This window comes from Capricornis sumatraensis, chromosome X (assembly GCF_032405125.1).
Source record: "Capricornis sumatraensis isolate serow.1 chromosome X, serow.2, whole genome shotgun sequence".
Classification (NCBI taxonomy): domain Eukaryota; kingdom Metazoa; phylum Chordata; class Mammalia; order Artiodactyla; family Bovidae; genus Capricornis; species Capricornis sumatraensis.
Window position 1 is genome coordinate 146,392,405 of NC_091092.1, and position 26,880 is coordinate 146,419,284.

General features: G+C 44.8%; 1 protein-coding gene across 5 annotated transcripts in view; it reads left to right on the top strand.

Moving 5' to 3' along the window:
* Positions 1-21,832, top strand: part of NLGN4X (neuroligin 4 X-linked) — a 311,861-nt gene extending 290,029 nt beyond the window's left edge. For all 5 annotated transcript variants that reach the window (XM_068962333.1, XM_068962330.1, XM_068962331.1 and 2 more), the window contains 3 exons: positions 818-1,003; positions 8,176-8,965; positions 20,986-21,832. In XM_068962333.1, coding sequence (XP_068818434.1) covers positions 818-1,003; positions 8,176-8,965; positions 20,986-21,832 — 1,823 coding nt within the window. The remainder of the gene's footprint in view (positions 1-817; positions 1,004-8,175; positions 8,966-20,985) is intronic.
* Positions 21,833-26,880: the final 5,048 nt, after the last annotated feature.

Below are 26,880 nucleotides of genomic sequence, written 5' to 3' on the forward strand. Positions count from 1 at the left end.
CAGGAAGTTTTCGTAACCTAGGGATTGTATCAGCATCTCTTGCATTGCTGGTGGACTCTTTACCACTAGCCTATAAAATGTATAGGATTCTGATACTGTCGTGTATTGTGAATATTTCAGATTCACTGTCCCTCAACAAAGCCCCAGTGAGACATTTCCTTATACTGTCAAAAGAAACAGGGCTTCCCTGATAGCTCAGTTGGTAAAGAATCCGCCTGCAATGCTAGAGACTCTGGTTCGATTCCTTGGTCGGGAAGATCCGCTGGAGAAGGGATAGGCTACCCACTCTTGGGTTTCCCTTATGGCTCAGCTGGTAAAGAATCTGCCTGCAATGTGGGAGACCTGGGTTCAGTCCCTGAGTTGGGAAGTTCCCCCGGAGAAGAAGGGAATGGCTACCCATTCCAGTATTCTTGGGTTTTCCTTATGGCTCAGCTGGTAAAGAATCCACCTGCAATGCAGGAGACCTGGGTTCGATTCCTGGGTCAGAAAGATCTGCTGGGGAAGGGATAGGCTACCCACTCAAGTATTCCAGCCTGGAGAATTCCACGGACTGTGTAGTCCAAGGGGTTGCAAAGAGTCGGACACGACTGAGCGACTTTCGCTCTCTTTTCAAAAGAAAGAAAAACCATCGTAACTATTGTTTATATCATATAACCCTTTCTGCCATGAAAAGGTGCTATTCTATTGCTTCTATGTACAGGGAGCAGAAGCAGGCAAGGAACAAGGTGCCCCATGAAATACCTTTCCAAGTAGCAGCGAGGCTGCGGCTGTGTACTCTGTACGTGACGACCCCCAAATCTCCTCTCTTCCTCTGCAGGCTTTCTGAGCACCGGCGATCAGGCGGCCAAAGGCAACTACGGGCTCCTGGATCAGATCCAAGCCTTGCGCTGGATCGAGGAGAACGTCGGGGCCTTCGGTGGGGACCCCAAGAGAGTCACCATCTTCGGCTCGGGTGCGGGCGCCTCCTGCGTCAGCCTCTTGACCTTGTCTCACTATTCAGAAGGTAAGAAGAGCTTCCCCCACGCTGGGCAGGGGACCCCTGGGACCAAGAGCTGAACCTCTCTGTGAACTCCATAGAGTTCTTTTTTTATATTGATATAATTTCATTTTATTATATACATGCTGCTAACCCAGTTTAGTGGTGTCCGACTCTGTGCGACCCTATGGACTGCAGCCCACCAGGCTCCTCTGTCCATGGGATTCTCTAGGCAAGAATACTGGAGTGGGTTGCCATTTCCTTCTCCAATTATTTATATATGTAATATACAATTAAAATAATGGAAAGCAGTGATTTTTTCCAAAGAAATTCTCCAGTTGGCCTTCTGTCCTACCCTTTGATTCCAATCTGTCACATTTATTTTGGTGGGGTTTGTTTTGCACTTTTTTATTTTTAAATTGCTTTACAATGTTGTGTTGGCCCCTGCCATACATCAGCGTGAGTCAGCCCCAGGTGTACTATGTGGGATAGCGTGGAAGCATGGGATCCTACTGGTTTGTTGCTGCTGTTGCTATTCCATCAGCAAGTCGTGTCTGACTCTTATCGATCCTATGAACCACAGCACACCAGGCTTCCCTGTCCATCACCAACTCCCAGAGTTTGCTCAAACTCATGTCCATTAAGTCGGGGAAGCCACCCAGCCATCTCATCCTCTGTGGCATAGACTTGACCACATGTAAAATAGACAGCAAGGAGGAATTTGCCAACTGACATAGGGAACTCACAGCACCGTATTCTGTGATTAATCTAGAGGGATGGGGTGGGGTAGGAGATTACAGGGGGCTTCAGGTGGGTGAAAGTGAAAGAAAGTGAAGTCTCTCAGTCGTGTCTGACTCTTTGGGGACCCCATGGACTGCCTTACCAGGCTCCTCCATCCATGGGATTCTCCAGGCAAGAATACTGCAGTGGGTGGCTATTTCCTCCTCCAGGGGATCTTCCCGACCCAGGGGTTGAACTCAGGTCTCCCACATTGTAGGCACATGCTTTGCCATCTGAGCCACCAGGGAAGTCATGCGTGGAGACATGTATATATACCTTTGGAGTTCTTATTCAAGACACATGCAGGCGGGACCGTGGTGCCTCTTGAAACCTCCACAGAAAATGCCCCAAAGGACTTCCCTGGTGGTGCAGTGATTAAGACACCACACAGCCAGTGCAGGAAGCCTGGGATTTCAGATTTAGATCCGGCATGCCATAACTAAGACCCAGTGAAGTGAAAACGTGTTAGTCACTCAGTCGTGTCCGACTCTTTGCCACCCCATGGACTGTAGCCTGCCGGGCTTCTCCGTCCCTGGGATTCTCCAGGCAAGGATACTGGAGTGGGTTGTCATTCCCTTCTCCAGGGGATCTTCCCCACCCAGGGATTGAACCCAGATCCCTTGCGTTGCAGGCAGACTCTATACCAACAGAGTCTCCAGAGAAGACCACACGGCCACATAAATTAATTAATGTAAAATAAAAGAAGAAAATGCCCCAAATGATGTGTATCCGCATCCTCTTCTAACCTGGCTTGCTTTCTGATTTTTCTACTTGAGGTATAATTTGTCATACACCATTATATGTATTTCCTGGAGAAGGAAATGGCAACCCAGTTCAGTATTCTTCCCTGAGAAATCCCATGGACAGAGGATCCGGGCTTCCATGGGCTCGCAAAGATTTGGAAATGACTGAGTGACTAACTGTTGCACTTGTATTATATATATTTAATAATATGCATTTAAAATAATGATCACTTTCAACTGTACAAGGTAAGAATTCAACCTTCGTATGTAGTGCAAAGCAACCACCACCGTAAGTCAAATCAACATTCATCACCGTTGAGTTAAAAACCATTTTTCCTTCTCATCAGAATTTTAAGATCCGCTCTCTTGGCAACTTTTAAACATGCAGTACAAGCTTCCCTGGTGGCTCAGTGGTAACAAATCTGCCTGCCAGACCAGGAACCCAGCTTTTGGGTCGGGAAGATCCCCTGGAGGAGAGCATAAGAATACCCACTCCAGTATTCTTGCCTGGAGAATCCCATGGACGGAAGAGCATGGTGCGTTACAGCCCAGGGGGTCACAAAGAGTCGGACACAGCTTAGAGACCAAAAAACAACAACTAGTATTATAAGCAATGTTAACAAGATTTTCTTTTTTTTTCACTTAAGACTTGTGACCGATAGCCGTCGCCTATCATCACTGGAGGAAAATAACTTCTATAGAAATGCTTGCACCCTGGGTTTGCCTATCTGAGTTTATTTGGTCAACTTTAAATGTTATTAACTTCAATTTTCAACTTGGAAGAAGTGTGAGAGGGAATTAGTATGTGGATGATGGTTGCAGATTTGTAGATTTCATCATAAACACAGTTTGCAGCCATATGCTTATAGACTTAAGTCTTTGTTGCAAACTTAACTCAAGGTGATTCCCTCTGGTCCTTTGTTGCTGGACAGATAAGAGATTTTTGAAATAGAAACGAACAGAGGTTGGATGCAAGAGGTCTGGAAGCAGTGTAATAACTTCCGAAGACTTCCTTCAAAAACGAAACAAAAAGAACAAAAAAAAGTGCAGCCCTGGGATAACTTTTGCAAGTTCAGGTGGACATTGGCAATCATAATCTGAATCTTCAAGGTCTTGTTATATTTCCTCCTGTGTCCACTTGTTGGTTTAAGAATTTCACCATATCTATGTGAACTATGTATATCAAAACCACCTGAACTTTAAAGGAATTATTATTTTTTAAAGAGTCTAGCACTATCTTTCTTTAAAAATATGTAGTTCTCTTTAAAAATATGTATCTTTCTTTATAAATATGTGCTGTTTAGTTGCTAAGTCGTGTCTGATTCTTTTGCGACCTCATCGGCTGTAGCCCACTGGGCTCCTCTGTCCGTGGGATTTCCCAGGCAAGAATACTGCAGTGGGTTGCCGTTCTTGCCTGGGAATCTTTGTGACCCAGGGGTAAAACCCGACTCTCTTCTATCTCCTGCGCTGACGACTAGCTTTCTTTTACAAATATGTGTCTTTCTTTATAAAGACATTTCTTTGAAGATATAGCGGGAGAAATAAATTGGGAGACTGGAGTTGACATATACACACACTACTCTAAATAAAATGGGTAACTAATTAGCAACCTAGTGTACAGCATGGGGAATCCTACCGAAGACTCTGTAGCGACCTACGTGGGAGAAGTCTAAAAAAGAGTGGACGTATGTATATGTATAGCTGATTCGCTTTGCTGGCCTCTTGAAACTGACGCAACATTGGACATCAAGCGTACTCCAATAATATTTCTTTAATGAAAAAAAAAGTACCATATAAACATGCTAAAAAAAAAAGAGGGTGAAGTATAATTGTGCTGTGTGACAGCATGCATTTTTTTTTTTTCCGCTACCTGCACTGCTGTGGACAATTTTCTGCATTGATGACTTCATTAGAAATGTGTGATGGTGATGATTTTTAGGTCTTCTGAAGTCTGAATTTGTTTTTTTCTTCATATATATATATATTTTATTGACGTATAGTTGACGTACAATGTACAGGTGTACAGCAAGGTGATTCAACTATACATACACATGTGTGTCTGTGTTTATCACTTTCCATTATACGTTATCACAGCATATTGACTACAGTTCCATAAACCTTGGTGACTTGTTGTTTATCTGGTTTTTTTTTTTTTTTCTACTTAGAAATCTAGCCTTCTATCCATACTAAGTCAAACAAATGAAATCTGAATGTCTTGATACTTTATTTAAAACAATGACTGTGGTGGAGTTGAATGAAAGGCTTACGTTTTATATTAACCTTTTATTCAAAAAGATTTAAAAAAATGAGTACTTTAGATCCTTAGTGATAACAATTCCTATACCATTTCAGAAGATAATTATACTTTCCTGCTTGTCAGTGGCTGTCATTTTACAGTTCTCGATTTACAAAATAGTCAGGTCCAACTTCAGGAGTAATCAAACAGCTGTCAGCCCAAACGAATGGAGGGAGAGGGTTAATTACTTAAATCAATAGATCAGAAGTGATTATGGGAGTGTGTTGCATGGGTCATTTCTACAAAGCAGCTCTCCAGTTACAGTCCAGCAGTACAGAATCAAGACTTACCAGTCAAAATACAGCCAGACTGCTGACCTTGGCCTTCCACTTCTAGTGGCAGCGCTTAATAAAATCAAGGTACAGAAGGGAAAAGGCTGTTCTCCTGCAAACGTCCACCACAGCAGTCTCATGGCAAAGAATGAAGCAAAAAGCTACAAGACTGAAAAGATAAGAATGTTATAAGAAACATGTACATTTACTCCAAAGAATGACAATTTGCTTCAACACTTGTGCTTAAAATACGCATTAGACTGGCATACCCAGTGTGAAGGGGTCATTCAGCAAACCATCACCTTGACCGGGTACCACTTGACCCTGTTGTGGACAAGGATGCCATTCCAGGCAGTTCTCAGACCCTGACGGAGCAGGGAGAGTTTCTTAATGATGACATCCAATATACTATCCAGGTATCAGGCACAATCGGATAAGACTCTGTTTGCTGGGAAAAGACTGAAGGCAAAAGGTGAACCGGGTGGCAGAGAGTCAGACGGTTGGATGGCATCACCGACTCAATGAACATGAATTTGAGCAAACTATGGGAGACTCTGAAGGACAGGGAAGCCTGGCGTGCTGCAGTCCATGGGGTGGCAAAGAGTTGAACCCGACTTAGCAACTGAACAGCAATAAAAACTAACCATGTTTAGACCAGTGGGGTGAAAAACACCAAGAAGGAATGATACTAAAAATATTAAAGTAACTCCCGTTTTATAGTATGAGTTATAGGTGACATTTTCTTCATTTTTTTTTTGAGTTTTATCACAGGTTATATTAATATCGCTTTCTTGACAAACCAATGTCTATACGCACACCGCTATCTCAGTCACAGCCAACAGTTGTGAGAGAGAGAGAGAGGGAAAAAAAAGTCCTTCTAGCAGCATTTCGGACAAGGCGATGGGACCCTACTCCAGTACGCTTGCCTGGAAAATCCAGAACGGAGGAGCCTGGTGGGCTGCAGTCCATGGGGTTTCGAAGAGTCAGACACGACTGAGCGACTTCACTTTCACTTTTCACTTTCATGCATTGGAGAAGGAAATGGCAGCCCACTCCAGTGTTCTTGCCTGGAGATTCCCAGGGATGGGAGAGCCTGGTGGGCTGCCGTCTATGGGGTCGCACAGGGTTGGACACGACTGAAGCGACTTAGCAGCAGCAGCAGCAGCAGCAGCATTTTTCCTAATTCTGGTTGTTTTGATTTATGACTGTCTTTATTAGGTCAAATATGGACCTTGTTTCGCTGAGGTCCTTTAAGGCAGCGGTCCCCCAGCCTTTCTTGGCACCAGGGACCAGTTTTGTGGAAGACAGTCTTTCCAAGGACCAGAGGCTGGGGGATGGTTGTGGAATAAATCAAGAGCATTCATGACATTTACGGTGTATTTTATTCCTATTTTTACTGCATCAGATCCACCTCAGATCATCAGGCGTTAGATCCCAGAGGTCGAGGACCCCTGCTTTAGGACATTTATCTTGAGAAGCAAACACACAAGTCAATAGCTGCCCGTTTCCAGCGGAATGATAAACGTTGGGAAATTGGCCGCCAAATGAGCTTGATGGTGTGTTGGGCAAAGCCAGATTTGTTTCACGTTTCAGTCTTGTGTGGGCAGCCCGCCAACCTTTAGAATCGCATTTTCCCCATGGCAGTGATATTTCCTTCATCCTTGCTTGCACGTAGGACCTTCAACAAGGGCAGGACTTGAGCTGCTGGACTCTCAGGTGAATGCCTTATTCTCCCAGCAGCTCATGAGGCATTGTCACTACATCCTGCGGGGGTTCAGGGCAAAGGCAGGAAGAGATAAGGACTAGAATACTGTGATCTTACAGCCCTTCATCTCTTGTACTGGGGTAGTCAATAGTTCACTTTACTGGAGACTTCCCTGGTGGTCCACTCATTAAGACTTCTTGCAGGGCAGGGGGTGTGAGTTTTATATCTGATCAGGGAACTAAGATCCCACATGTCTCACAGCAAGAAAGAAAGCAGAAGCAATACTGTAGCAAATTCAACCAAGACTTTCCCCAGGGACTCAGACAGTAAAGAATCTTCCTGCAATGTAGGAGACCCAGGTTTGATCTCTGGCTTGGGAAGATCCCCTGGAGAAGGGAATGGCAACCCATTCCAGGATTCTTGCCTGGAGAACCCCATGGACAGAGGAGCCTGGCGGGCTACAGTCCATGGGGTCGCAGAGAGTTGAACACGACTGAGTGACTAACACTTTCACTTAAAAGCAGTCCACAACAACAACAACAACAAAATTTTTAAATACTTTTATCTCTAGACATTCACGTACTAGACTGATCGGATCTTCAATTTTAAGCTACACAGAATTTTACTTGTAAAACAGCCTAAAAGTTTTAAAACCATTTCTCACCAAACGACATGTTTGAAACGTAGCAGGATAAGTTGTACCAAAGTCTGGGTTTTGAATGGATGCCATTTTGAGATTAATGATTTTTTTTTTTTTTTTTTTTTGGAAAAGAAAGTATGTTTTAGTGGGGGCATTCGAGTGAAGGTTTCTTTAGGAATAGCTAATGTAATGGATTTATTTTAATTGCAGTTTTTTTAGCACCTTCAGTGTATGGAGCGTGGATTTTAAAATGCATTCCAGAATGTTATGCTCTGAACCTGATATCGATGGAATCCACCCCCATCCCCTCCGCCCAATAAAATGGTACTTGGTTTTGCCAGGAAGGGAAAACGGCCTTTGACCTGTTATGACCACAAAGCACGTTTTAGGGGATGGCGGGGGTGTGACCTCTCTGCGAAGCTTTGTTTATAACATCTAAGGATGCAGCCGTATTGCACACAGTCAGGGAAGAGGAGAGGGATTGTGTCTTTTATGACCACTGCTGCCAGAGTGTAAAGGCACTTTCATTTTCCTAAATTGTGGTGTGTGTGCGAGGGAGCATCCTTCAAGTCCAGCGAGAGGGGGAGGGGAAGGCCCAAGAACCAGAGAGATAGGAGAGAGAGATGCTGAAAGGGCTGCAATGCTCCTGAATCCAGAAACTCACATACCCGTGCGGGACAGTCAGAGCCTTCTTTGCCAGGTGGAAGGCTGCCCTTCTGTGTCTTGGGTTTTAATCTGCATGTCTGCCGTTTCGCCCGTGCAGGTCTCTTCCAGAAGGCCATCATCCAGAGCGGGACCGCCTTGTCCAGCTGGGCCGTCAACTACCAGCCCGCCAAGTACACTCGGATCCTGGCAGACAAAGTGGGCTGCAACATGCTGGACACCACGGACATGGTGGAGTGCCTGCGGAACAAGAACTACCGGGAACTCATCCAGCAGACCATCACGCCGGCCACGTACCACATCTCCTTTGGGCCCGTCATCGACGGGGACGTCATCCCCGACGACCCCCAGATCCTCATGGAGCAGGGCGAGTTCCTTAACTATGACATCATGCTGGGCGTCAACCAGGGCGAGGGGCTGAAGTTCGTCGATGGCATCGTGGACCACGAAGATGGTGTGACGCCCAATGACTTCGACTTCTCCGTGTCCAACTTTGTGGACAACTTGTACGGGTACCCGGAGGGCAAGGACACCCTGCGGGAGACCATCAAGTTCATGTACACGGACTGGGCAGACAAGGAGAACCCCGAGACGCGCCGCAAGACGCTGGTGGCCCTGTTCACGGACCACCAGTGGGTGGCCCCCGCCGTGGCCACTGCGGACCTGCACGCCCAGTACGGCTCGCCCACCTACTTCTACGCCTTCTACCACCACTGCCAAAGCGAGATGAAGCCCAGCTGGGCGGACTCGGCCCACGGCGACGAGGTCCCCTACGTCTTTGGCATCCCCATGATCGGTCCCACCGAGCTCTTCAGCTGCAACTTCTCCAAGAACGACGTGATGCTCAGCGCGGTAGTCATGACATACTGGACCAACTTTGCCAAGACCGGGTACGTTCTTCTCCTCCCCACCATCACGCTATTGCCTGTCTGGTTCCTCCTTGTGTGTGCGTTTTCTCTACCCAGCTTCACCACGGTCCACAGGCACGCACGCATCTGCCCACCCAGTAATGAGAATAGCCATTTCCACCACCCCGCCTCCAACAGAGAGGGAGACCTCGATTCTTCTTTACCCCTGAGTCCTTCTCTGTGAAGCCAGATATATATATATATATATATATATATTGTTTTAATTGTCGTTTTCCCTGCCGTGTTAAAATCTCTCCATTTGGTCCATGCTGGGGTAGGAGCTAAGCATTCTCGCCTATTCTGTTGAACATCAAGCTGGAGTTTCAAATCTCGGTTTGGACTTTGTCTGGTGGGGGCGTTAGGTACACTTGGCTCTTCCACTCAGAGTTGAGTTGGAGTTTCAAAGGTAGGTACGACTCTGTCTTATTCGGGATTTAGACATACTTGGTTGCTCCATTCAAAGTTGAGTTGGAGTTTTAAATCCAGTTAAGGCCTTGTCTGTCGGAGATTTGGACATACTTGGCTATTTTATCGAATGTTAACCTGGAGTTTCCAATCTACACAGGTGTCTGGTCAATAATAGGGTTATCAAAATTTATGTGCCCCAGGGAAATTGTCTTTACTGCATAGCCAAGAAGTGAAATAAATCTGATAATGAATATATAGAAATGCTGTTTGTGTATATCATATAGCTATATATTACATATGCGTTAGCACATATAAGGGTGGCTATAGTGAAAGTCGCTCAGCCGTGTACTCTTTGCGACCCCATGGACTGTAACCCGCCAGGCTCCCGTCTCTGTGGGATTCTCCAGGCCAGAATACTGGAGTGGGTAGCCGTTCTCCTCTCTTGGAGATCTTTGCAGTCCATGGATTGAACCCAGGCCTCCCACATTGCAAGTGGATTCTTTACCATCTGAGCCACACTCATCTCATAAGTGTAGAGAAATCCTGTTTGTGTATATATAAGATATATATATATACACACACATATATGTTATGTGTACTCACATAACATTCTCCGTATGAGTTATGGGATTTATTTATACATGTTTACAAATATATTGTATTTATATATAAATATTTATACATGTATTTCATATAGATATACACATATATTTGCAAATATATTTATTTCATTTATATACAAGTATACACTTTAATACTCCTTTCTGTTGGTTTCCAAACTCATCAGTGCTGATGGTCTACTGGGAGAGCTGATAATTTGAACGGCTTTTGGTAGCCATTTCTGGATTTGTAGACTGACCAATTTTTCAAAGGCTAACTAACCATCCCCAGGTTAGATACTTGAAATGTTTTTTAACTACCCCTAGGTGGTTACTCCTTGGAAGGAAAGTTATGACCAACCTAGATAGCATATTGAAAAGCAGAGACATTACTTTGCCAACAAAGGGCCATCTAGTCAAGGCTATGGTCATGTATGGATGTGAGAGTTGGACTGTGAAGAAAGCTGAGCGCCAAAGAATTGATGCTTTTGAACTGTGGTGTTGGAGAAGACTCTTGAGAGTCCCTTGGACTGCAAGGAGATCCAACCAGTCCTTTCTAAAGGAGATGAGCCCTGGGTGTTCTCTGGAAGGAATGATGCTGAAGCTGAAACTCCAGTACTTTGGCCACCTCATGCAAAGAGTTGATTCATTGGAAAAGACTGATGCTGGGAGGAATTGGGGGCAGGAGGAGAAGGGGACGACCGAGGATGAGATGGCTGGATGGCATCACGGACTCGATGGACGTGAGTCTGAGTGAACTCTGGGAGTTGGTGATGGACAGGGAGGCCTGGTGCGGTGCGATTGATGGGGTCACAAAGAGTCGGACACGACTGAGCGACTGAACTGAACTGAGGTGGTTACCCTGGAGGAGGAAGTGGCAACCCCCTTCAGTATTCTTGCCTGGAAAACCCCATGACAGAGAAGTCTGGTGGGCTTCGGTCCATGGAGGTCACAACGAGTCAGACACAACTGTAGTGACTTAGCACAGCAGAGTACACACACTTTAATTTCATTAATATATATAAATTTTATGTATTTGCCTCTATATATCTCTCCACGTACATATATAGAAAGCTCATTGGGTAAATGCAGCAGAAAATATACAAGAGTTCCATACGCAGTGGGGGTCCCCCTACGTTCCCTGGAGCAGATTCTCTGCAGACAGTGAGATAAAACACTCCCCGACATCTCAAGCAGCCCCCAGTATCACAGAATCTTCTCATTTTCTCTTGCCGAGTAACTTAATTGTGGAAAATAATGAGGTGTCTTTGTGTTCTACCTGTGTGTACTTCTGTCATTAACCTTGAGCTCCTGGTTCTGAATTTAAAACGAAGATGCTAAATCTTCCTGTCGACCACTGGCAGCGGGGGAGCAGTGGGGGTGAGTTATGAGCTGAATTGGGCCCGCTACATTGCAGCCTCACACAGCCCTGGTGAGGGGATGAGGGGAGGTGCAGAGGGTTAGCAGATTTTGGGACCCCATGGACCATAACCCAACAGGCTCCTCTGTCCATGGGATTCTCCAGGCAAGAATACTGGAATGGATTGCCGTTAAGAGGGTTAGCAGATTTGAGGATGCTGTGGACCACAACCCAGCAGGCTCCTCTGTCCATGAGATTCTCCAGGCAAGAATACTGGAGTGGGTTGCCATGCCCTCCTCCAGGGGATCTTCCCCACCCTGGGATCAAACCCACGTCTCCTGCGTTGCAGGCAGATTCTTTACCATCTGAGTCACCTGAGAAGCCCTTCCTTCTTTTCCGTGTTTCCACATATTCTCTGGTGGGAAGTGGTTTCTTGGTTTTAACTTCCTAGGAAAAGAACTTGAGTTTTTTTCCTGAGCAGCAAACGGTTGTGTGTGAAGGCCCGCTTCAAGTGCTCCCATTTTACGAGTTTGATCTAAAGAAGACAGCGGGGAAACAGGGAAGGTCACAGTCATTGCAGGTAGAGATGCTCGTCTGTCACCGCGAGGATCTGTCTTCCACGGGGAGATAACTTGAGTCAAGTCAGCAAGTGTCGATGTTTTTATGTAGCCGTGTTTATTAGATCCCTGGGGCTGCTGCAACACAGTACCAAATGTGGGCCTTCCAACAGTATAAGTGTATTGTTGCACAGTTCTCAAGGTGTGAAGTCCACACTGAAGGTGGGGCTGGTTCACCTCCATCCAAGACCTGTCGGGGGCTGTTCCTGTGATGATTCTCAGCTCCTGGTGGCTTGCTGGCACTGTTTGGTTCAGCCTGACTTAAAGCTACGTCTCTCCAAGCTCTGGATCTCTCATCACACGGCCCTCTCCCAGCATGTCTGTCTTTACACGGCCAGCTTCTTCTATTTATTGAAATATGGTTGATTTACAATGTTGTGTGAATTTCTGCTGTACAACAAAGTGATTCAATTATATATATATATATATATATATATATATATACACACCTGGTTTTTCATCTTCTTTTTCATTCTCTTTTTGCTTTACTTGTTAAGTTGCTCATTCACGTGCAATACTTTGCAACTGTAGGAATCATAGCCTGCCAGGGTCCTCTGTCCCTGAGATTCTACAGGCAGGAATACCGCAGTGGGTGGCCATGCCCTCCTCATTTAGCACATGTCTAGCTTTTTTTTTTTAGTTGAGAGTAGTGCTCAGTATATCTTCTGTGTGCTAAGTCTTCTTCAGTCACGTCTGACTCTTTTACAACCCCATGGACTGCAACCTGCCAGGCTCCTGTGTCCATGGGATTCTCCAGGCAGGAATACTGGAGTGGGTGGCCATTTCCTCCTGCAGGGGATCTTCCCGAACCAGGGATCGAACCTGCATCTGCTGCGTCAGCAGGCGGATTCTTTCCCCCTGAGCCAGCAGGGAAACCCTTCTCCTGGTTCATCGCCGGATATTGACTATCGGTCCCTAAGCTCTGCATTATCCATCCTGTATATAATGGTTGGTATCTGCTAACCCCAAAGTCCTACCCAGTCCTTTTCCCCACTTCCCCTCCCCCTCAGCAACCATGAGTCTCTCCTCTTATGTCTGTGAGTCTGTTTCCTAGCTAAGTTCATTTGCGTCATATTTTAGATTCCACATATAACTGATATCATATGGTATTTATCTTTTTCTTTGTGACTTACTTCACTTTGTACAATGACCTCCACGCAGGTCTGTGCCCCACATTGCCACAGGTGCAATTGTTTCATTCTTTTTTTTTTTTTTTTTTTAAGGCCACCAATCATATGGGTTTAGGAGTTCATCCCTGCTCCAGTATGACCTCATCTTTTTTTTTTTTTTTTCAATTTTTGGGCACACCCCTTGGCTTGCAGAATCTGAAGTTCTCTGACCAGGGATGGAACCTGGGCCCTCTGCAGTGGAGACACAGAGTCCTAACCAGTGAAAGTCCTGGTATAACCTCGTTTTCCCTTGACTGAGGGCACACCTGCAATGACCCTGTTTGCAATAACATCACCCTGCAGGGAACTGGGGGTTAAGGCTTAAGCATGTCTTAATTTGCTGGGGATGTACTTCGTTGCATAACCCCTTTTAAAGGCAGGACAAATGTCCAGTTATATCAGGGAACTCAGATACATGGCTGCTCTTGGCAACTTTTGCCTTCCCTTGAAGCAAAGGACCTTCACACAAACATTCCACGCACTCTGGCCGTGCCCATCCCTGATGGCAACACCCTCACTCATCCTAACTCCATAATATCTAAACAACATCATGACTCACCTTTGTGGAGGTCACCCACTTTCTATTTCTCTTATGTGTTTTGGGGGAAAAAAAAAGTTTTTGCATGACGTTCTTAAATGGAAACCTAGGATCATTCATCATCCGTTTAACGGAGCCATTAAAGAAAACTGAAAAAATCCAGATAAAGCCATTAAACTCTCATTAGCGGTTCTTGCCTGCCAACGGCTCTGAGATGAATTCTCTCTCACTGTTATAAAAAAGAAAAAGAAAAAGGGAAAGGGAATTCGCTAATGCCATGAGATGGTAGAGAAATACTTGCACCAAATGGGTACTTTAACCAGCACCTGTGGGCGACTAAGCTAGGATTGCAGATGTTGAATGTTTGAAATGTAGAGTTGTTTTTTTTTTTTTAAGGTATGACTTTTTTATTTTTTTGGTTTGTTTATTCATTTAGGGAAATTGAATTACGTCTACGTATTGAAAGTGTTTATCTGAGGGAAATTGTTTATTCCTCTAGATCTGTTTTAACTATAATCAGAATATCAGGGTAAAGCGTTGAGTGGTTTCTGACGCTGTAATTCCATTTTCTAAAATCATTGGGCGAGATGCCTGTGGCCCACGCCCCTCATCTGAGCAACGTAGCCTTGGAGATACAAAGTAACCTGGGCTTGATCGCTGCTCCAGGTTCCTCTTGTGGCCATTAGTGGCGCGTGTTTAGGATACTTTGGGATTTCATAAAGTCGCTGGTATAGAAGACTTAAGAGATTAAGGACGTAGCTTGGAGAAATAGCCCCGTCTTCTCACCGGAGTCCAAAACTTCAGGTAGAGATGTCATTGCAATAGCAAGGTGAGGCTGCTGGGTGGCCTTGGAAGTTAGTCTGAAGAATCTGGACTTTACCCAAGCAGGAGCAATTTTGGCTCTCGGGGTCCACGTGGAGCGTGGCTGAGATCATCTTTGGAGATGTTAATACAGTGAGTTTTGACAACTCGTTTGAAAGGCCGTTGGAGGGACTCGAGTCATCTTGCAAGGAAGTTGCTCAGACCTCCCTCTGACCTATAGCGCAAACGTGCAAATTCAGATGCAAGTCAGGGGAGGACCACTATTCAGTGGTGTCTAGTTAAGCAGAAAACGGGAGACTGAGCTGACGGCAGAGACAGTGACTGAGGTGTTTGCCAAAGGATGACACGGCTTCACGGGTGGTCGCTAGTTAATACTCTAAAATACTCCAGTTTATTTAACTGATACCATGAGGGATCTCACACCTGATCTGATGTCAGTCAGGGGTCAGCCATGGGATAAACCATCTCTGATGTCATGAGGGGTCTCACACCTTATCTGATGACAGTCAGGGACAAGCATAGGATAAACCATCTCTAATATCATGAGGGGGTCTCACACCTTACCTGATGCCAGTCAGGGGGCAACCATGGGGTAAACCATCTCTGATCTCATGAGGGGTCTCACATCTTATCTGATGACAGTCAGGGGGCAAGCATAGGATAAACCATCTCTAATATCATGAGGGGTCTCACACCTTATCTTGAGGCAGTGACTCTCAAAACATGATTGAAAACACTCGACTACCATCCACTGCTCCCCGGGGGCGCAGAGAGAGCCTGTGGTTCTGAGAATATCATGTCATGTCATCTGTCCCAACATGTGACCGAGAAGAAAGGATTGTGCTGAATTGAAGCACGCTTAGATGCGATCACTGGGTGGAACTTTGGATCTGCGGGACCTTGTTACCAGCCTCCCGTGTTCCTGGTTGTTCCTCCCTCTGCCAAGATGAAGTGAACGCTTTGGCTGCTTTTTGCAATTGACCACAGCTGACAGCTCTGGCCTTACTTGTAGGCGTAAACCTACACACTTCTGGTATGGCACAGGCTCTTTGTTAAGCACAAAAAAACAATGTGGGGATGGTGAGTTAGCAGTTATGGAAGGCAGGGTAGGAGGGAAGAAAGGAGGGATAGAGAAGAGGGAAGGATGGAAGGAGGATGCTCTTGTTGCTAGGAGACCGTTTCAACCATCCAGGTGAGAAGACTCTACTGAAACAGTGCTGGGGGGGGGGGAGGGGCGGAAACAGTGAAGCCAAAACATTTAAATATTAAGCTTGAATTTAAGTATTAAGCTAGAGCTTAATTTAAGTATTAAGCTCCTTGGAGAGCTCCATGACCCTTGAGAAGTACTGTCAAGGAAAGGTTAAAGCTCATAGCAAGGTTTACGAATGACCACACAGATTGCAGCTCTTTGTCACAGATTCCCACCTCTTTAGACGGGATGGTGTTGATCCTGACCGGTCTCTAGAAATGCGGTGTGTGTCCATCAAGGACCAATGCAATTTGGCTTCTGCATGTTGGATAAGAAGGGCAGAATGAGAGTCCCAACAGAAATCACGGCCGTGAATGGTACTTTGCAAGTATCCTACTCTGAAGACTCAGAGCCTCTTGGAATTTAAAGTTGGGAACGCGCTTGGCCAACAAGCCAGTGTATATGGTGTAAGAAAGGCAAGCTTATATTCCAGTATGTCTGAGTACACTGGTGTAGGTCGAGTGGGTAGAATGACATGCTTTGCACTGGCTTTCAGATGTCATCTCTCCTCTTGACTTTGCTCATATCCTGCGGTCAATTTCTGCGTCTGCTTCTGCGCAATCTTTGCAGAGCTCGAGAAATGGAGAAGATGGCTTTGAAACAGTTGCAGCCCAAGTCCGGTGTTAAAAGTGACCTTTGTTGTCCCGAAGCATTTTAAGCTCAGTGAGTGAACATCACTCCCTGCGGTACAGGATGGACCAAGCACGTGATTCTTGGTGTAGGGGGTAATTTTCTTCTCAGATGTCTAAGGAAAAATAGTCAAGCACGACCTTGTTTTAGGGGTGAGGCAGACCTCGTACCAACCTCCAGAGGAGCCTGGCAGAGGGGTCATTGGTGTTTGTAAAGAAATCATGTTACCCGTCTCTCCCAAATAATATAAGCCACAAGACCCCGAATACACATTTAACTGTCAGCTGCCAAGGTGAGGCTGCAAGTGAAATATTACAGGTGAAAATGGACCTTTAGAAAGAAGATGTGTTTGTTTCATTCTCTCCTTAATCATGTTAATCTTTAGTTTTGCCTCTGGGAATTAAACGACGCGGTGTGCTGAAGGAAAGTCTAAAAAACAAGGCCTTGGTACCCCACGTAGAGATCTTGCTTTCTTCAGAGCGTTTGACACAGGAAAGTGATGTGCCTCCTTCCATAAGCGACCTGAGTTTATCTCCGTTTAAGGCTTCTGACGGTGCATCGCCAAGAACTTTAACAGATTGTTCCGGGGCTAACGCGTACTTATCTGGATTTTTAAAATCCTTTATTCTCTGAGAACAAAATAAATGTGTTTTCCTTACCTTTCAAATGTACACCAACTGCCAAAAAAAAAAAAAAGAGCCACATATCTAACATGAACACTCTTTCCTAGATGCCATCTCTTTAAGAAAAGGTCAGTAGAACCGGAAGGCCTGATTCTGTGAAATCAGATCAATTCAAAAAGAGTAGGGATCCTCGCTCCCTTTCATTGCTTTTAGAACAATAAAAGTCAATTCTTACGCTCAGCCTCTGAGTTTTATTTTATAAAAATGTCTCCATGGCAGGTCCAATTAAATAGGAATTTTGCAACACTTTAAATCAGAAGACTCAGGTAAGAGAATGCGAGGTGCTATGTTGCATCCAACACTTTTTCTAAAACATGTAAAAATAAAAGGACAAAGGCAGATTATTTTAGAATACCTCAACGGTTTTACATGAACACATGGATAAGAAGGCTTATGGTATATGTTTTTATATTTTTTCATGTCACTAATAGGAGCACAACACTTGCAATTTATTTATCTTGCGTGGCACGTATGTAATCATATGTGTAGGTCATGTATGTATCTATCCATCTATCCGTGTGCATATATAGCAGGCAGGAAGTCCTATAATATGCAAGATGGGAAAAGGGAAAGTGCTAGTCACTCAGTCGTATCCAACTCTTTGCAACCCCACGGACTGTAGCCCCGCCAGGCTCCTCTGTCCCTGGGATTCTCCAGGCAAGAATACTGGAGTGGGTTGCCATTCCCTTCTCCAGGGGATCTTCCCGACCCAGGGATGGAACCCAAGTCTCCTCTGTCTCCAGTACTGCAGGTGGATTCTTTACTGTCTGAGCAACCAGGGAAGCCCATTATACAGTACAATTTCATGCAATATATGCTGTATATACTATCCAGAGAAGGCAGTGGCACCCCACTCCAGTACTCTTGCCTGGAAAATCCCATGGACGGAGGAGCCTGGTAGGCTGCAGTCCATGGGGTTGCTAAGAGTCAGACACAACTGAATGACTTCACTTTCACTTTTCACTTTCCTGCATTGGAGAAGGAAATGGCAACCCACTCCAGTGTTCTTGCCTGGAGAATCCCAGGGGCGGGGGAGCCTGATGGGCTGCCATCTGTATCCACAGTATATAATACACATATTCTATGTGATACAGCATTTATTGTATACAGTATAGAGTGAACCATATAAGCTATGATACACATAGTGTCCATTTGTACAGGGCACACTATATACAGTATGTCATTTTTTGGTTGCTAAGTCATGCTTGACTGTTTGCAACCTCATGGATTGCAACACGCCAGGCTTCCCTGTCCTTCACTATCTCCCAGCGTTTGCTGAGATTCATGTCCACTGAGTCAAGTGATGCTATATCACCATCTCTAATGATAAACATACAGAGTACCATCTATACTGTGGTATACAGTGTATGAGAAAGGGAAGTGGAAATGTTAGTCGCTCAGTTGTGTCTGACCCTTTGCGACCCTGTGGACTGCAGCCTGCCAGGTTCCTCTGTCCATGAGATTTCCTAGACAAGAGTACTTGAGTGAGTTGCCATTCCCTTCTCCAGGGGGGTCTTCCCAATCCAGGGACTGAACCTGCATCTCCCTCTTTGCAGGCAGATGCTTTAACATCTGAGCTACCAGGGAAGCCCATATGAGTATATATATGAAACATTTTATATAAGTATATAAAAATACACTATATACAAAGTATACCATATAACACATATATACTGTTGTATAGAGTACACTTTGACACAGCATAAAGCATATGAAGTATATAATGTAGCATATATGCTATGATACATGCAATATTCTTTAAAACAGTGTATACGATATACAGTCTACAGTGTATCATGTAAACAGTATTGTTATGCAGATACTCCATGTATAGTATATGGCATACCATATATGCTAATAGGCAGTATACTTTTATGCAGTACATGCTGTATAAAGTATTTGGTATAAGATCTGTGGGCTTCCCAGGTGGTGCAGTGTTAAAGAACTCACCTGCCAATGCAAGATATAGAAGAGATGTGGGTTTGATCCCTGGGTCGGGAAGATCCTCTGGAGGAGGAAATGGCAACCCATGCTCCAGGATTCTTATCTGAAAAATTTCCATGGAAAGGGAAGCCTGGTGAGCTACAGCCCACGGGGTTGGAAAGGGTTGGACACGGCTGAGCGGCTAAGCACATGAGATTTATACTGTGGATACATACTGTTTATTATTTGTAGTCTTCTCTCCCTACCAGTTTGTAGGTATGCTGATGTATCAATGCGCTCTTGCTATACACCAGGAATATTACGGCTTCCTCACTTAATTCCATTCCCAATATTCATATCCACTTTATAGATCAGGCTAAGAGAGGTTTAAGAATTTGCTCGAGATCTCCCAACTTGTAAAGCTGGGGAAAGGCACAGCTTAATGTATGTTCATGATGTTGACAGCCTCAGACTGAGGACTAAAGCCCTTCCTATGGCAATACCTGCATCTGTGGGTCAAGGGTATCATTTGAAGCCTGCACGCCACCTGGGAATGTCTGCAGACGTTGAGCCTTCCAGTGGAACCTTCTGGTGCCCCAGCCTTCTGGCACATAAGCAAAGAGGCAGTGGCTTTATAAGTGTGTTGCCAAGAAGGCGTTGCCTGGAAGGTAGAGGTTAGGGCACCCACGGTAGCACAATACACCAGGGCAAGCTAGGTCTGCACACCACTTCTGAGAGTTCACTGCTATCCACAAGGTGACTTTTTATCATGCACAATTGCAGATGTTCCTAACCAGCAAGCAGGAGAAGACAAAATCTGTCTTACAGGTCATTTTACCAAGCAAAAAAAAAAAAAAATTGGAAGAAATTAGAGTATACCTTTGAGGGGAATTTCTGTTACCTTAAAAAAAAGCTGGGTGGCACCCATGTTTCAAGTACCATGTTTTGTGGAGAATCTTTCAATATTGATGACTGTCTCTCTGCCTGTGGCTGTTCATGTACATCACAGGGGATTTCAGTTTCATAGTTGCCGAGGACACTTGAAATCTATAAAAACCCCAATTTACTGCATCTTGTGGTATTTCTCCTAAAATCCTTGACTTTAGTGTGTCTAAAAGCACTGTCTTGCCAAACTTAAGACATCAACGGAATGTTATTTCATCTTCATGTGACTCAGTCTTCAAAAGGTTTTCAAGTTATATATGTATTTCTAATAGCACAAACGGTGGATGCATATTTCTGTTTATTATTTTTGCATTTTTAATGTATTTTAATTTTTATAACTGCAATATATATCCATCTACCTAAGAAGCAGTTCTTGAGGAAGAAAGAGAATGTACACATTTTGGACAACAATCTCTAAATCGGGATTTCTCAAGTTTAATACTGTTGACATCTGGGATGAAAAATTTATTTGCTGTGCGGGGGGAGCTGTCCTGTGCCCTGGAGAGCATTTGACAGTCATTGTGGTATCTACTTTCATTCATGACACCATCCTTCATGTATAACAACCAAAAACATCTCCAGGTATTGCCAGATGCCCACCCCCTCCCCTGCCTTGTGGGGGCTGATCCCTCTCTGGTTGAGGTTAGTGACTCCAAAAGTGGTTCAGCCTGAAATGCTGAAAATTTTCCAACAGAAGTAGTTTAAATTTGAAATGCTGAAACATATCCAAGACACGTGTTTGTTTTCCTCCTGAAAAATCTCCCAAGTTTGGAAGACAACTGGATGCGTTAAAAATACGGAAATGTTACAGAAACGGTATCGTATTTTCATTGGGAAGTATTTTAGGGTAAGAGGGGATTCTTTTATAGACAAGGCGGAATGGTAGGCACATGTGGATGGAACCACTTCGGTACTTTGCACGTATCAATAAACACGTGAGATGATCTGACCATCATTTCGTTTTGCTTGATCAGAATTGACTTGTGACATGCAGAAGAGTGTGACCTTTTTTTTTTTTTTTCCCCCTCTCTTTTCTCTCTCTCTCTCTTCTGTCCTCAGTGACCCCAATCAGCCTGTCCCGCAGGACACCAAGTTCATTCACACAAAACCCAACCGCTTCGAGGAGGTGGCCTGGTCCAAGTATAACCCCAAAGACCAGCTGTATCTGCACATCGGCTTGAAGCCCCGCGTGAGGGATCACTATCGAGCCACAAAAGTCGCCTTCTGGCTGGAACTGGTCCCACATCTGCACAACTTGAACGAGATATTCCAGTACGTGTCCACCACCACCAAGGTGCCCCCTCCGGACATGACGTCCTTCCCCTACGGGACCCGGCGGTCGCCCTCCAAGATCTGGCCCACGACCAAACGCCCGGCCATCACCCCAGCCAACAGCAACCCCAAGCACTCCAAGGACCCTCACAAGACGGGCCCCGAGGACACCACGGTCCTCATCGAGACCAAACGGGATTACTCCACCGAGCTGAGCGTCACCATCGCCGTGGGGGCATCCCTGCTGTTCCTGAACATCCTGGCCTTCGCCGCCCTCTATTACAAGAAGGACAAGAGGCGCCACGAGACCCACCGGCGCCCCAGCCCGCAGAGGAACGCCGCCAACGACATCGCGCACATCCAGAACGAGGAGGTCATGTCCCTGCAGATGAAGCAGCTGGACCACGAGTGCGAGTCGCTGCAGGCCCACGACACGCTGAGGCTCACCTGCCCGCCGGACTACACGCTCACGCTGCGCAGGTCCCCCGACGACATCCCGCTCATGACCCCCAACACCATCACCATGATCCCAAACACGCTCACGGGCATGCAGCCGCTCCACACGTTCAACACCTTCAGCGGAGGCCAGAACAGCACAAACATTCCCCACGGACACTCCACCACCAGAGTATAGCTCTGCAGTCCCCCTCCCCCTGGCTGCCCCCTCACCGCCCTGCCCCCTGCAACTGGAAGACGGACAAACAAGCACCATCTCCAAACAAAGAATGTGTTTCATCCCACTGGCTTAAGACACACACACACACACACACACACACACACACACACAACCCAAAAGGGCAACCATTGTGTCTTTGCAGACCTCCCATGCTGGCATTTCCTGGTACCACGAGATCAACTTTCGACCCTACGAAATGTGAAACCGTATCCATTCGCTGTTACGAGTTCTGCTTTTAAGACCCACCACCATCCAAGCCGACTTTAGTGCGACAAGGACGTCGATGTATCAAGGACCTGGGCGTTTCCAACCGTGACCGTAGAGGCTGACACCCTTCTGGAACTCAGCCGGGGACACTAAAAAAAAAATTTTTTTTTTAATCACAGTTAAAAAATAAAGTTCTTTATGTGCCACACGACAGATGGCTCTCCTTAAGTGAAAAACAAAAACAAAAAAGAGTCTGTGGGCTTTTACCCAGCATACGGAGCAGTAATCCAGAAAAGAAGGAAAAGTAGAATTTTATTATTAAAATAAACGAACAGACTATGCAGTTAGATACCTAGAGTTCTGTGCAAAGAGATGTTCTGCCAGCCTGAACTATATTTAAGAAACTTTGTAAAAAAAAAAAAAAGAAAGAAAGAAAGAAAGAAAATGTATATAGCTGTGAGTTTAAACAAACACACATGGAGAGAAAAAGTAAAAAAAAAAGCAAAAAAAAAAAAGCGCTTTTATTGGTGTTTTCAGTTTGAAAAAGCTTTTAGCAAGGTTGTGCTCTCCATTAGTGATCTGTATGTATATAAATCGGTATATACGTTAGTCATATCACCTCTTTTCCCTCCAAGACACAGAGGGGCTTCTTCTTAAATCCTTGTGGCCAACAGACACGGGGTTTTCTAAGGCGTTTCATTTGTACGAGGATATGGTTGTCACACGGCGGACTCTGACCGTCCCCATTTCTTTTTTTTTTGTTTGTTTTGTTTTTGGGCTGGAAAGTGCATGCCAAGGGATTCTTAGACTGTTGTTTTGTTTTGTTTAGGTAAACTTTTATTTCTGTGTTGTTAAAGACTTCGTGAAGTTGCAACCGCTCCCCCACCCCCTGCAAGAAGGGTCCCCAGCGTGGAGTCTATTTAAAAGCTTGTTGACTTAGATACACGCGCATGCAGAGAAACCGCAGGGCCTGGGAGGGGAGGGGGTGGGGAACAGAATACAAGTCTCCTTCTGTAGCTGTGGCTCTTTGAATCTGTTAAGGAAGAGTCGCTTCCCACACCCAGGGTCCTGCCAAAAGGGAGAAAGAAAGCTTGTGTTTGGTGGGCCCGCGGTGTGCTGAGTCAATACAGCTCTGTGTTCCCCAGCAGCTGCAGAAATACCTGTTCAGCTTAGCTAATCAGATCGAAGGAGGGGGGCATGTGTCTTTCCTTTCTGGTAAAAGCAGTCAAGTCCCTTATTTATCAGTAAGCGGGGTTTTGTTGTTGTTGTTGTTGTTTTTGAATTCTTTCGATCATTTACGGGGTAAAACATACGCTTGTCTGAAACGATTATCTTTTGTGCACTTTGTGTATCTGTCACTGATCCGGGACTATCAGAGAGAGACCAAGGAAGGGAGAAAACACTTCAAGTGCTTTGTGGGGGTTATCCAGGAAGTTAGAGAATGGCCTGACCGTCGAGATAACACCTGGAAATATTCATGCATTGTTCACTGGTGAGGTGGGGATGAGAATCTTGGCGCCTCTGACACCAAGTGATTTTCTTATTGTCTTTTTAGCTTTCCTTAAGGGATATCACGCAGGTGTCGTTAAAGGAAAACAGTAGCAGCCACGGTGACTTGACATTTTGGCTTTCAAAAACCTATTGCCGTGCCAGGAAATAGGAGCCAAAGAGGATGTCTCGGGGCGTGGTTATCAGAGCAACTCAGCTAAGGTGCACATTCTCAAGAAAGACGGTCCAAATTCCTTGTCCCTTGCTACAGTCTTTGATTACCGGAACCCTTAGACTAAAACTGTAGCAGTACTTTTTCAAAGTCTCTGAAAATGACCGCCCCCTCCATCCCACACCCCCAGAAAAACAGAGTTCTTAGGAAGTCTGTGCAGACCGATCTCCCAGTAAATTCTGCTGTTCATCTCGGTTGAGATTTTAAGAGTGAGGCTGTGTATAGACGTACGTGAAATGTAATCCCAGCTTTGCACAGAGTGAAGTGCAGGCTCCTGCAGCTAAGAGGTGTCATGGGTAAGGTTTTTGTTCATCCTGTTTTAAAGCTCCTGTCAGACCATTTCGGCAAGCTATTGTATTTATTACCCCAGCTAAGCCACGACAAATAGGCTGTCCAGGAAACTGACGGAGGAAGTGGAACTCGACAGCCTTGTGGGACCTGGTATGTTTGTAATGTGAATTCCAGTATTTGTTTAGTATTTGCAAGCGTCTTCTGCTAGCAATATGCACAGTAATGTATCAGGCTTGTGACATTTGGATAAGGAAAAAAAAAAAAAAGAGTTCTTGTTAAGTGAATAACGTTAGCTTTTACAAAAGGTTATGATCAAAGCAATTTAATACACACCTTAAATGATATCTTATTTCTACATGGAAAGAAGTTATAGAATCTTCATAGAGTTCTATGAGAATAAAATATACTTGCTATCTATAAAAAAGAGAAAAATGAGAAAAAAAAAATAAGTTAAAAAAAAAAAAAAACTTTCCTAGGCTTTTATTCTTGAACTTCACTGGCACGCAGGGTTTAATGGTTTCTCGGAGTATTATTTTGCGATTTTGTTTTTGATTTTGCCTTAAGTAATGATAGAAGATATATATGGCTGGACACATATGTATAAACTTTTCAGCAGCATTTTTAATAATAAAATATCACAGTATTTTCTAATGCTTTGTGCAAATAATTACGCGTCCATTCTTTCTTTGGAGGTGGCCTTTCGTATTTCTTTTCCCGGCTTCAGACGCCTTTCTCGCTTTCAGAGCTAAGTGAAATGTAATTTGATGTAGATGGTCCGTGGTACACTCAGTCGATTATGGACCGGTTTCTTGTGGTTTGTCCTAGGGAACAGATTTCGTGTCCCCAAGAGGGACATTTCTCTTGGCCTGACGCTGAACATGGTGGCTGGGGGGTGGGGGGTGCTCTGAATGGTGAAATTGGCCACAAGAGCGTATTTCCTGAAATGAAACACTTGAGTTTATTTCTTTGACCTCAGCTGCTTATGTTACTGGGTTTTGTGTTTGCGGTCATGTCTTAAAACTTTCCAACAAAGAGCCTCCTTTGGGTATGTGTCCGACAGCAAGAACTTTATTTGAATACAACTTGAGAGATGAAAGACTCAAATTTGTCCAGGCTTCCCATACACTGGGGCTTCCCAGGTGGCTCAGACAGTAAAGAATCTGCCTAGTATTTCAGAAGACCTGAGTTTGATCCCTGGGTCAGGAAGATCCTCTGGAGAAGGGACTGGCAACCCACTCCAATGTTCCTGCCTGGAGAATTCCATGCACTGAGGAGCCTGGCCGGCTACAGTCCATGGGGATCATAAACAGTCGGACATGGTCAAATGACTTACACACTTTTCTTTGCACGTGGCCATTGTTTATCCTGGCAACTTATCGAAAGCTGTTGACCGGAGACATTCCAGTATTCACTTGCATAACAAATCGCCAGCCACAGGCATTACTTTCTGTACAAGCCACCCCAGGTCAATGATGTGTTGACATCCTCAAGAGGCCTAAGGGGACAGGCGCCTACAGTATTTCTGTTTTTACACTAGAGGTGTTGAAAATCAGGAAGGTTAAGGGACGAGGTAGCAGCAATACTTAGATTCAAAGGAAGATGGTGTGTTCACAGCCCAGGCTCTTCACCAGTAAGGAACGCAGCTTGGACTTTTAACTCAAGTTCATGGATGTCGTGACGACGTTAGCTAATTATCAGAGAAAGGAAGGCAGCAAAGTCTGTGAATGCTGTATTCAAACTCGGAAGTTTTTTCACGTGTTGGACTGAGGTTATTTGCCAAATGAGAAGTGCATAGGACTTATATGTGAATGCTAAGTCATGTCCGATTCTTAGTCACCCCATGGACTGTAGCTGACTGATTGCTCTGTCTGTGGGATTCTCCAGGCAAGAATACTGAAGTGGGCTGCCATGCCCTCCTTCAGGGGATCTTCTCAGGCCCAGGAACTGAAATGAACCCAGATCTCCTGCGCTGCAGGCTGATTCTTTACCATCTGAGCCACCAGGGAGGCCCTAAAGAAAAGAAAATCCCTTAAAAAAAAAAAAAAAAGAGGAAAAAGATTACTATCATGTCTCTGTACCTTGAGAAAATGGATAGCTTTACACTTTTTTTTTTTTTAGATTTATTTATTTATTTAATTTTTTTTTTTTTAAATTTTAAAATCTTTAATTCTTACATGTGTTCCCAAACATGAAACCCCCTCCCACCTCCCTCCCCATAACATCTCTGTGGGTCATCCCCATGCACCAGCCCCAAGCATGCTGTATCCTGCGTCAGACATAGACTGGCGATTCAATTCTTACATGATAGTATACATGATAGAATGCCATTCTCCCAAATCATCCCACCCTCTCCCTCTCTGTCTGAGTCCAAAAGTCCGTTATACACCGCTGTGTCTTTTTTCCTGTCTTGCATACAGGGTCGTCTTTGCCATCTTTCTAAATTCCATATATATGTGTTAGTATACTGTATTGGTGTTTTTCTTTCTGGCTTACTTCACTCTGTATAATCGGCTCCAGTTTCATCCATCTCATCAGAACTGATTCAAATGAATTCTTTTTAACGGCTGAGTAATACTCCATTGTGTACATGTACCACAGCTTTCTTATCCATTCATCTGCTGATGGACATCTAGGTTGTTTCCATGTCCTGGCTATTATAAACAGTGCTGCGATGAACATTGGGGTACATGTGTCTTTACACTTTTTAAAGTGCTTTTCATGTAGTCATAAACCTCACCCTGGTGCACACACTGTGGGTACCGTTTATGTAGGTATCGAATTTTGTAGA